Source organism: Bos mutus, chromosome 9, assembly GCF_027580195.1.
Source record: "Bos mutus isolate GX-2022 chromosome 9, NWIPB_WYAK_1.1, whole genome shotgun sequence".
NCBI lineage: Eukaryota > Metazoa > Chordata > Mammalia > Artiodactyla > Bovidae > Bos > Bos mutus.
This window is the reverse complement of record NC_091625.1, coordinates 76,805,646-76,818,530: the sequence shown is the minus strand read 5'-3', so window position 1 is coordinate 76,818,530 and position 12,885 is coordinate 76,805,646. Positions and strand designations below refer to the sequence as shown.

Sequence of the window (12,885 nt, the reverse complement as noted above, 5' to 3'; positions counted from 1 at the left end):
GTGCCGGGTGCGCCCGCCACCGCCGCTCCGCAGCCGGCCGCCGCCGCCAGGGCCCCCCCGGCCGCCGCGCCCGCCGCGCCCGCCACTGCCAGGGCCCCGGCTCCATTTTCCTGCTCGTCCCCGCTGCTGTTGGCGCGCTTGTTTTTGCGGCCGCCTTTACTGTTTTTGGGGTTGGGCATCTCGCGAGCGTCCAGGTGCCCCGCGTCGGTGAAGGCGGCTCCCAGCGGCGCGACGCCGGGTTCTGGAGGCCGAGAACGGAGGGCGCGGGCCGGCGGCTCCGCTGGCGCCCGTCTAGCCGCGCGGCCCGCGCCGCGCCATCCCGGCTGCCGCGCCCTCCCCGGCTTCCTGAAGCCGGCGCGCGGTCACCCGAGGCTCGCAGCCGCGCGGGCGCCGCGGTCTCGGGGCGCGAGCAAGACGCTCTCCAGCCGGAGGGAAAAGGCGGGTCTCGGGCTTGTTTTGATTCGGCTTCGCTGACACGCTCTGGCCCCGCCCCCTCCCGTGACGACACTGGGGATTCGGCCTGGCCGCACCCACCAGGTGACCTCATGGTGGCCTGGCCCGCCCGCGTGACGTCACGCCCCGCGCTGAGCCGGCAGCCTTGGAGTGACGTCATCGGGGCGCCCGCACTCCGGGTCTCCGGCTGCACCTGGGCGCCTGCGGACCTACCTTCCTGAAATGGCCCTAAACGCCAATCCAGTGGCATCTGGAGTTAGTCGGAGGCCTTCTGACCTTCATGTAATTAAGGCTTAGAGCAATATGATCGGGAGAAAAGTGTGTGTGGGGGGGGGGGCGTTGACCAGAACAGAATAGGAAAACAGAGGGTTTCTAATTAATCATACGTCAAAAGGCTCTGCCATTCAGAAACCATTGTAGATTTACTAATTAAAGAAATCGAGTCAAGTTCCTAGACAATGAGAAAGGACAGAAGAGTCCGTGAATGGAAGGCCGTCACAGTCTAGTGGTGAAACCGCTGGTTCAAACCAACCCACCATCCAGGGATGATACTAAACGTCTCCAGGGACGGAGAAGCAGGCTCTTGCTGGAGGGGAAACCCAATCCCCGTGGACTGAGTCGTCCTGAAAGATCGGCGGCCACTGTTGTGAGCAGGTGGAGAGTGGAGGGTGACACCAGTGATAAGGCAATGACTTGAGGGGCAGGGAACCCCAGAAACAGTTTCACGCGGTCTCTTTTTCTGCAACTCTTTTTCGGCTTTTTTTGAAGACCAGCTCCTTCCCACCCTTCAGGTCTCAGCTCAAACACATCACTTCCCTCACAATGATAGAACTGACACCATTCCCCAAAAGGGCTATCAGAAGTACCACCTCATCCATCTCTAATTATGTTGTCAATGTATATATGTTTACTTGTTTCCTGTCTATCTGCTTCTCAAATGAAAGTTCAACATGTAGAACATTTTATCTGTCTTGGGCACCTCAGCAGGACAGCTGGCATGTATTTGTTGAATGTATACGTTAAGTTCTTTTCCCATGAACTGTGGAGGGAAAACTATGTTAACTGACAGTTTACAGTTCTCCCTTCCTATACAGTGTGATCTTCTTTAATTAACCCAGCTTTCCAGTAAAGAATCTTGGAACTCTGCTCAATGTTATGTGGCAGTCTGGATGGGAGGGGAGTACAGGGGAGAATGGATTTATCTATATGTATGGCTGAGTCCCTTTGCTGTCCACCTAAAACTACCACAACATTTTTAATTGTTAAAATTAAAAATTGTTAATTTTTAATATTAGAGTTAATACAAAATAAAAAGGGTTTAGTTTTTTTTTTAACTTTTTAAAAAATCTTTAGTTGTGTTCTGAAACATAAAGAGGTAGACAGGGAAGTACTTGCCCTGTGTCCACGTAATGGGGAGACTCCCTGGGCATATTGGGCATTCATAACAGAGCCAGGAGCTGCAAGAGAGCACACTCAGAAACAATTGCAGGTTGGACTTTTCAGTAGGAAAGTGATAAATCTTTTAATTCCCTAATTTTGCCAGAGGAGAGTTCAACCCTGAATATTCATTGGAAGGACTGATGCTGAAGGTAAAGCTCCCATATTTTGGCCACCTAATCTGAAGAGCCGACTCTTTGGAAAAGACTCTGATGCTGGGAAAGATTGAGGGCAGGAGGAGAAGCGGGTGACAGAGGATGAGATGGTTGGATGGCATCACCGACTCAATGGACGTGAGTTTGAGCAAACTCTGGAAGACAGTGAAGGACAGGGAAGCATGGCATGCTGCAGTCCATGGGGTCGCAAAGAGTCAGACACCACTTAGTAACTGAACAACAATTTTCATGTCTATGTCTCCCTCACCCTGACTCCCCTAAGCAGTCGGAGAGGCAGGATTGTCTATCTTTCTAACTCTGCAGAATCTAGCATAAAGCCTGACCCACAGTTGCTGCTGCTAAGTCACTTCAGTCATGTCCGACTCTGTGCGACCCCATAGACGGCAACCCACCAGTGTTCGATAAAATTTTGTAGAATGGATAATGCCTAAAGCATTCTTCTTCTGGCTACATTCTTCTGAACCTTTCAGTCTCAGCTAAATCATCAGTTCTCTGGGATCCCAGTGTACTCCCTGTACCTTGCCCACAAGAGCTTGCACACATATGGAAAAATTGCTTGTTTACTTGTCTCTTGCCTGGGCCCCCCATCCAGACGATAAGCTGTGTGATGGCAGAAGCTATCTCTCTGATAGCTGGGGTGTCACTGTATCCCATGGTGCCTAATACAGTGCATCGTACACAGTAGGTATTTAGTAAGTGCATGACAAATACATGAGTAAGTAAATGGACAAATGCTTTGAAGTTAGATGCGGCAGGATTTGGTGGCCATTTGGATGTGAAGGATGAAGGAGAGAGGCAAGAAATTCTGAAAATTGAGAGAAAGATGGTAGTTAATGAAATGAAGACTTCAAGGGGAGGCTGTTGGAGCTGTGGAGGAAGATAGTAGTTAATGTGGGCCATTACACTTAGATTAATTTCATTACTGATATCCCTCCCTAAAGGTGGCTGAGAGATCTTAAAATATTTTGGTGACTACAGCTTTGACCTTTTTTTTTGTCTCTTTAAGGCTTTGGGGGTTTTTATTTTTAAGTGGTGAGGATAAAGATGCTTTAAAGTACAGGGAAATTGAGACCATTACTTTTTTGAATAAGCACATTGCTGCCATGCCATATTGGATCAGAGTAATCATGCATGTACCCTGCAGACAGACATTCACACCAGCTGCCTCCCACCTCTACATAACTGAGACTTCAGAATTGGAAACTTTCCCACAAAAATATCATAATTGGCTGAAAGAACACAGACACCCAGCCAGTTGCTGTTCTTGTTCATTGTGTGAGCCACCTCCTTCTCATTCAAACTGAAACAAAATGAAAGGGAGGAAGGAGAAGCTGGGCCACTTCTTTCATGCTCAACCTAGCTAGCCTATTTTTAGCCTTAGTCAAATTTGACAGACAGGCAATAGTTCCGATTTTATTGCAACAACAACAACAAAAAGTGCTAAAATCAAAATGTTAAAAATATAACTTAGATAGGGTTAAAGGATTCCATTTTTTACTTCCATACAACATGTGGAATTTTACAGAACTCCTACTGTTCTAGCCCTCTTATCTTTCCATTTTCCCCATCATTTCTGAAGGTGGGAGGAAGAGAGGGAGAGACAGAACAAAGGAGGGAGGCAGGAAAAGGAAAGACAGAACCAGGCTAAAAAGCACAAGATGGCAGAGGTGACACAAAGCCCTGTCCTCAGATACTTCCAGAGGAAACATGAAGAGCTCTAAGAAACCAAGGAAGCTACTGTGTTCTGCACATCCACCCATGGCTTCGTTAATTTCCCTGATCAACTCATGTGCTCTGAAATAAACTTCAAAAAATTGTACCTCTACCTCCTTCCCCCAAACTTCATCACCCACTCCATCACTCAGGTCTTTGTACAATTAAATAAAACACAGCAACAAACCAAGGTCACTAAGCTAAACAATTTACACCCTTGAGAAAAGGGCCAACAAGCTAATCTTCAGGGCTGGATGAGAATAAGTGGTCATTGTTTCAATGTGGCTGTTCTGTTTGGCTTCCTGTTTGAAATTTGTGCTTGCTTCTGAACTCTCAGGCTTCCCTGTGGCTCAGATGGTAAAGAATTTGCCTGTAATGCAGGAGACCTCGGTTCAACCCCCCGAGTTGAGAAGATCCCCTGGAGAAGAAAACAGCTACCCACTCCAGTATTCTGGCCTGGAAAATTCCGTGGACAGAGGAGCCTGGCAGACTAAGTCCCTGGGGTCACAAAGAGTCAGATGTGACTGAGCGACTTTCACTTTCACTTCTGAACTCTGAGAGTGAACTGATTGATTTGGGCCAGAGTTAGCCTGATCTGCTAATATCACTTCAAGTAAAGATACCTTGAACAATGTATATTATCTCTTTGCACCAGTTTTTTTTCCTTTGGAAATAGCTTCTCCTTTACCCTGGTTGGATACTAAGATCCCGCATGCCATGTAGTCGAGTATAAGAATGGTGCATCCAAAGGGAGAGAGAAAGCCTTAGAGACTCTGGTGGTTTGTCAAGTTGAACTGGAATATAATCAGATTACAGTGGGCCCAGTGTAGCAGTGGACACGCAGCTGATTAGACTCCAGACCTTGATAACTGGTAAGAAAACTAGAACTCCCTCCCTCTCTCCTTTGCTTGCTTTCTTTTTCCCCAGTAGTACCGAATAACTAAACTACATGTTTTTTCTTTTTGTTCCTATATGATATGTCAGTGTTTATTTACTTTGTTTACTGTCTTTCCTCACTAGAAGGTAGATTTCAAGAGGGTGAGGATTTCTTCATGGAATCTTCAGTGCCTAAAACAGTGCCGAGCAGACAGTAAGTATTTGATACAGATTTGTGGAATAAAACAACGTATAGAAGAACATCTAAAAGGAACGGTCCAAACCTGAGGTCATGGTGAGGGGACAGGAAGGAGAAGAACCTTCTATAACCACATGAGGGGCTTCCCTGGTGGCTCAGTGGTAAAGAATCCACCTGGCAATGCAGGAGACGTGGGTTCAACCCTGATCCGGGAAGATCCCACGTGCTGCAAAGCAGATAAGCCCATGAGCCACAGCTATTGAACTTGTGCTCTAGAGGCCGGGAGCCTCAACTACTGAAGCCCACCCGCTTTGAGCTCCACAGCAAGAGAAGTCACCACAGTAGAAGACCATGCACCACCAAGAAAAGTAGCCCCTGCTTGCTGCAACTACAGAAAAGCCCACACAGCAACGAAGACCCAGCACAGCCAAAAATAAATAAATAAACCATATTACCATGTTCATGGTAGCCTAACATCCTTCCCCTATTAACTAGCGTAATAGTTAAACCAAAAGGTCATCTCTTGGAGGCTAGTTTTGTATAACAAGGAGCCCTATGACAACCATATCTTCTTCAGCAATTGCAGTGACCACACTATTATCACTTTCTACACCCTCTATCTCCTCCTAAACTGGCACAGAAAATTTCAAGACTCCTCTCACCTAGATTTCATCTTCAAGATCCTCTTTGTTTCTCCCAATTAAATCAGGATTTTTCTACACTGCCACTATAAAGCACGATTTCACCACAATGCTTTAGTCTTTTCTTCCGCTATCTGCAGGGTTTGACTCAGATAAAACAGCATTGGTCTTCTAGTTGTATTGCTGCCTACCAAATTGCCCCACCATTTAGTAGCTCAGAACAACAAACACATTCTTTCACAGCTTCTGCATCAGGAATCTAGGCATGGCTTAGCAGGGTCCTCAGGCTCAGGGTCTCTCACAAGGCCAGGTTCAGGTGTCAACAGGGATGCAGTCCTGTCAAGTCAAAGCTTAACTGGGGGATGATCTGCTTCCAGATTCACTCCTGAGGTTGTTGCAGGATTCAGCTCCTCGGAGCTGCTGGCCTGAGGACTCCCTCAATTCCTTTTCATGTGAGCCTCCTCACAGAGGGCAGCAGCCTCATCTGAGTATGTCAGAGAGCAGGAAAGAGTAAGCAAGACAGAAGCCAGTCACTTGCAACCTAATCTCAGAAGTAATATCCATCACCTTTGCTGCACTCTGTTCCTTAGAAGAAACTCACTAAGCTCAGCCTACAGTCAGGAGGAGAAGATCATACAAGACATGAATACCAGGATATGGGCATCGCTGAAAACTATCTGAGAAGTTGCCCACAAGTATGTTAATATACTGCTTGTCATCCAAATTCTAATTCCTAATGCTTCAAATTTAGTTTGTAAGAAGGATGGAATGTGGTAATCATTTCATCATGTTTACATATATCCAAACATTGATCTCTATACACCATAAACAACTTTTCTTTGTCAATGTGACAAAAAAAAAAGAGTAAGAAAATGTACAAACTTGTTCCGGTTCTTTCTTTCTGAATTACTGTTTCAACGAAATCTTTGAGGACTAAATTTCATGAATGTAAAATAACTTTTGCAAAATGATTTTTAAACTGTTTCAGTCCTCTGTGTTCAAAACACTTCTGATGTTTAGAACAAGCACAGTATAGTACATTATTGGATTCAAGTGCCTGCTTCAAGGACAGCTATTTTTAAGTGCTAAGGCTACTGTTCTGCCTGTTTGGGGAGTAAATTTTGATTGATCTTAAATAGAATTCTCAAAATTTTTCTTGCTCCTTTATTTTCATCTAGCATATAATTTCTACCAGGGGTACCCTGAGGAACACTAGTTATGTAAGATGTGCCTCTATTTCTATGGTTAAATAAGTCTAAGAAACACTGTATATTTTATGAGTTATAATATACACTACTATAGTAAACACCCTAAGAAATCCAGCAGTAAAGAAACCTGCTTACTCCTAACTTAGAATTTCCTGAGCTTATACAACCTATAAATTCCTTTATGTGTAATACCCATTAACATTCTGTGAAACTAGAATTCTGCTTTTTCTGGGAAAATAGTGCCTTAGAGTGGAGAAGGAAATAGCAACCCACTCCAGTACTCGTGCCTGGAAAATCCCATGGATGGAGGAGCCTGGTGGGCTGCTGTCTATGGGGTCTCACAGGATCGGACACAACTGAAGCGACTTAGCAGCAGCAGCAGCAGTTCCTTAGAGCAAAAAATACCTGCTCCTAACACTAGCATTCTAGTGAAAAGATACAAATGTGAAAATTCAAACGAAAATAGACAGTGATCCCTCTTGTAAACAATCAGTTCTTTAGAAAACGTCTTGGGAAAGATCCTTAAAAACTCTATAAACTCTAACTGTTATAATGACAAGGATGCATAAAACATTAATTGTAACTGATATAAAACAGTCAAAATTCACAATACTGCTTCCATTTTCAGGAACATCTTTTTGACTATCATTATTCCACTGAAGAACAAAAAATTAGTATCAGCAACCTACTAAGGACTATTTATTTTTCCAGTGGGAAAATGTCTTTGCCAGTATTACAACCAGAAGTGGCATCCAACTTGTTCAGAACCTTTGCTATAATAAATACAATAGAATCTGAAAATAAACACCTGTACCCCCAGAGTATGGTAACATTTCTCTTCTTTGTCAACTCATGAATAATCAGGTTCACCATTAGTCCACTTATAAGGGCTGTTATGTATATTTCTGGAGTTAATTTTGACTGATCTTGAATACAGTTGTCTCGCAAGATTTCCTTTCCTTCTGCAGATTATACTTGTAAATGTAAATATGGTACCATATGGATTAAAGATGACTATAGTTTATTACTCCTCTCTTCAAGACGATGAGTCTATTTCCCCTCCCCTCCAATCTGACCTGGAGTTGTGACTTGCTTTGACCAATTAAAAATACAGTGAAAGTGATGTTGCTCCAGTTAGCATTTGCTCTTATTGTCTTAAAGCTAGACACTGTGCTGTGAAGCAGCTTGAACTGGACTGCGGAATGATGAGTCCACACGGAGATGACAAAGACTCTTTTGTTGACCAAAGTTGAGTTAGACTCCTCAGAGTCCTCTTGCTGATGGGACTCTAATCTCGGGTTCTGTCCTTGGTCTACTTAGTTTAGTTTTAGTAAGAATCATGCTGAGTCAGTTTATCAAGAATATTCCATGCTTGGTCTTTTATTGCCCAGGCTGCCTTCAGCAAGAATCCTATCAAGTTGGTTTAGCCAGTGTCTCGACCCCTGATGTTTCCTCTCAGTAATTTTTCCATCCACTGACCCCGCAACCCTGCTCTGTGGCTATAAATTCCTACTTTTCTTGCTGTATTTGGAGTGGAGCCCAATCTCTCTCCCCATGTAGTAGTCCCCCTGAATAAAGTCTGACTAACCGTTGCTGGGAGAAATATCACTAACCTCAGATATGCAGATGAAACCTCCCTTATGGCAGAAAGTGAAGAGGAACTAAAAAGCCTCTTGATGAAAGTAAAAGAGGAGAGTGAAAAGCTTGGCTGAAAGCTCAACATTCAGAAAAAGAAGATTATGACATCTGGTCCTATCACTTCATGGGAAATAGATGGGGAAACAGTGGAAACAGTGTCAGACTTTATTTTGGGGGGCTCCAAAATCACTGCAGATGGTGACTGCAGCCATGAAATTAAAAGACGCTTACTCCTTGGAAGGAAAGTTATGACCAACCTAGATAGCACATTGAAAAGCAGACACATTACTTTGCCAACAAAGGTCCATCTAGTCAAGGCTATGGTTTTTCCATTGGTCATGTATGGATGTGAGAGTTAGACTGTGAAGAAAGCTGAGCGCCGAAGAATTGATGCTTTTGAACTGTGGTATTGGAGAAGACTCTTGAGAGTCCCTTGGACTGCAAGGAGATCCAACCAGTCCATTCTAAAGGAGATCAGCCCTGGGATTTCTTTGGAAGGAATGATGCTAAAGCTGAAACTCCAGTACTTTGGCCACTTCACGCGAAGAGTTGACTCGTTGGAAAAGACCCTGATGCTGGGAGGAATTGGGGGCAGGAGGCAAAGGGGACGACAGAGGATGAGATGACTGGATGGCATCACTGACTCGATGGATGTAAGTTTGAGTGAACTCCGGGAGTTGGTGATGGACAGGGAGGCCTGGCGTGCTGCTATTCATAGGGTCGCAAAGAGTCGGACACGACTGAGCGACGAACTGAACTGACCCATCTTATAGGGCTTTCCTGGTGGCTCAGACAGCAAAGAATCTGCCTGCAATACAGAAGACCTGGGTTCAATCCTTGGGTTGGGAAGATCCCCTGGAGAAGGGAACAGCTACCCATTCTAGTATCCTTGCCTGGGAAATCTCATGGACAGAGGAGCCTGGCAGGCTACAGTCCAAGGGGATGCTAAGAGTCGGACATGACTGAGCCACTAATATAGCCATCTTAGACAAGTTTCAGGAATACATTTTCCTTTAACAAAGGATCCTTGACAACTGGAAGAAAAGGAACAATCTTTGATGTTTCAGCCTCAGCCAAGCTCCTGGGTCAATGGTTCTCATCCTGAGAAATTTTACCCTGCATTTTTGGTTGTCCCTTGTAGCACTGAGTAGGTAGAAGCCAAAGATGCAGCTAAAATCCTGCAATGTACAGGATAACCTCCACCACAAAGAATTATCTAGCTCCAAATATAATGCCAAACTTGAGAAATCCTATCCTAGCTGCAGGCAGCCATAAAAGTCACCATAGTATCACCATATAAAGCAGATTGGCCAGATGAGCCCAGCCAACTCACAGAATTGTAAGAAGTAGTACACAGCTGCTGTTCTAGGGGGAGGTACTTTTGTTAAACCGCTGAAGAGGGGAAAGGAAGGAGTCACAACTTCAAGTGTTTGCACCTGCCCAGGGTGCTCCTAGTATGGCCGAGTTTAGGCTACCAACATGAGCCATTGGATACAAGGCTAGAAAGAAGTGTGAAAACTGGCTCTTTGAGTCACTAGGACTTGATTACACTGTAATAGGCAACTGAGGCAACATCTCATGGCCAATGTCTCTTTAGATATGAATTCTCGGCATAGGCTTTCCCACGCTCCGTTGACTGTCTAGTCAGTTCTCTCTACTCATATCACATTTCTGTGACACATTTATGTTGGAAGCGTCTTTAAATGGGAGACACTGATTCTAGTCTTTCTGACTTGAGCCATTTTTTATGCCATTAAAACTGTCAAATTGGGTTTAGTCAAGAGGCTCTCACAAAGGATCACTGCATGGACTTTACTACAGAGTAATCCCACTGCACTCTAATCTGTAGTACTGAGGCGAATGGTCTGATTTGGAATAAAATACTGCTCTCTAAACTGTGGGGTTTCTTTGTGAAACATGTCTGCTGAACAATACGGGAGGAACCAGACAAAAATGGAAGCAAGGTGGGGACATGACCATCTAGGCTGGCTTTGGGCCCATGATAAATCACAATTTTGTTTAAAAAAAATAAATAATTTTTTTTTCCAGATAGATGGCATTTCTTCTACAACATAAGCCCAAAGTTATTTCCCAGAGCAGCCATTTCTCGGGTTTCAGGGTGGATACTAGATTTAGGTTCTAAATCTATATGCAGGTCAGGAAGCAACAGTTAGAACTGGACATGGAACAACAGACTGGTTCCAAATAGGAAAAGGAGTACGTCAAGGCTGTATATTGTCACCCTGCTTATTTAACTTCTATGCAGAGTACATCATGAGAAACGCTGGGCTGGAAGAAGCACAAGCTGGAATCAAGATTTCTGGGAGAAATATCAATAACCTCAGATATGTGGATGACACCACCCTTATGGCAGAAAGTGAAGAGGAACTCAAAAGCCTCTTGATGAAAGTAAAAGAGGAGTGAATGTTGGCTTAAAGCTCAACATTCAGAAAATGAAGATCATGGCATCTGGTCCCATCACTTCATGGGAAATAGATGGGGAAACAGTGGAAACAGTGTCAGACTTTATTTTGGGGGGTTCCAAAATCACTGCAGATGGTGACTGCAGCCATGAAATTAAAAGACACTTACTCCTTGGAAGGAAAGTTATGATCAACCTAGATAGCATATTGAAAAGCAGAGATATTACTTTGTCAACAAAGGTCCATCTAGTCAAGGCTATGGTTTTTCCAGTGGTCATGTATGGATGTGAGAGTTGACTGTGAAGAAAGCTGAGCGCCGAAGAATTGATGCTTTTGAACTGTGGTGTTGGAGAAGACTCTTGAGAGTCCCTTGGACTGCAAGGAGATCCAACCAGTCCATCCTAAAGGAGACCAGTCCTGAATGTTCATTGGAAGGATTGATGCTGAAGCTGAAACTTCAATATTTTGGCCACCTGATGCAAAGAGTTGATTCATTGGAAAAGACCCTGATGCTGGGAGGGATTGTGGGCAGGAGGATAAGGGGACGACAGAGAATGAGATGACTGGATGGTATCACTGACTCGATGGACGTGAGTTTGAGTGAACTCCGGGAGTTGGTGATGGACAGAGAGGCCTGGTGTGCTGCAATTCATGGGGTCGCAAAGAGTTGGACACGACTGAGCAACTGAACTGAACTGAACTGAAAGAGTTATTATAGGGCTTCCCTAATGGCTCAGCAGGAAAGAATATGCATGAAATGTAGGAGACATGTGTTCAGTCCCTGAGTCAGGAAGATCTTCTGGAGATGGAAATGGCAACCCACTCCAGTATTCTCGCCTGGGAAATTTCATGGCCAGAGAAGCCTGGCGGGCTACAGTTCATGGGGTCGCTAGAGTCAGACACAACTTAGCAACTAAACCACCACCACCAAGAGCTGTTATAGTTGTGTGGTTAGGAAACTATTCTTGCAGCCAAATTTCCCAGATTTCAGGCTTGGCTTACTGTGTGACCTTGGACAACTTATTTGTGAAACAGAGATAATAATGGTATCTATTTCAGAGTTAAGGTAGATAACATTTGTGTAGTGCCTAGCACATAGTAAGTTCTTAATACATATAGCCATCATCATTTTTATTAGCAGAAGAATTTAAAGTTTGCTTTCCTTGTTGCTACTCAAACACCCTCCTTTTAACTGAAAATGCTATTTAACTTTTCACTTCAATTGTAAACAAGTTTTTTTCCTAAAAGCAGCACTGGTTCTAGGTCAAGGATAAACTGTTTTCAGCACACAACTTTAGTCTCATCCAAGAACAAACCACACCCTACTTCCTGTTGTGTGCAAATACGGGTACTTTAAAGGGACAGTCAAAACCAGGGACCCATGCGGATGCTAAGATTGCTACAGAGCGCACTCTGGTGTACACAGCTGGAAACCAGAATGGAAGATCATAAGAAACAATGCTTTCTTTGCCCAAAAGTTTGAAGTTGATTTGTGTGGGTATAAGAAGTTATAACAAGTTACTAGATAAAAAATAATAAGATGAAAATAGTATTTTTGGAAGAATAGTCTGACAGTAACATTCAGGACTGACAGGATAGAAAAAGTGGCGACTCAGAAGCCAGAAGAAAATCTACTGCACCATTCTGGGGATGAGATCATGAGAGTTTGGGATTAGGAGGTCAACAGCGGAACCCAGAGGAAAGGATGTACATGACAGACATTTTGAAGGAAGAAATCATAGACCCTATAGACACAAGTCTTTGATCTTAAAGAAGGGCAATCTCATCAATATCTTATTTGGTTTAGATTGATACCATGAATTCCAATACTCATTAATAAATTGGTAGCATATTCTACTGTGGGAAAGCCCATAAGGATAAAAAAGAACCATATTACCATATTGTTTTGTTTGCTTTTAAAGATCAAAATTATTTTATTACTAATCAAGATTTGAAAGTTCTATGTAATGTTGGGCATTTTGCCATTAAAAAACGCTGCTCAGTGAGCTAGATGTCTTTTGTACCAATTCTGGATTAAATCAATAATCCCAATAATCCCAATTTCTCAAGACATTTTTAGGTTTCAGTCTGAGATGAAATAAGTGCCAGACACTTTCTGCT

At 43.8% G+C, this 12,885-nt stretch overlaps 1 protein-coding gene across 1 annotated transcript in view; it reads right to left on the bottom strand.

The window, feature by feature from the left end:
• HECA (hdc homolog, cell cycle regulator) overlaps window positions 1–320 on the bottom strand; it is a 44,984-nt gene extending 44,664 nt beyond the window's left edge. The window contains 1 exon segment of the mRNA XM_070376767.1: window positions 2–320. Coding sequence (XP_070232868.1) covers window positions 2–179 — 178 coding nt within the window. The 5' untranslated portion in view covers window positions 180–320.
• Between the last annotated feature and the right edge of the window lie 12,565 nt (window positions 321–12,885).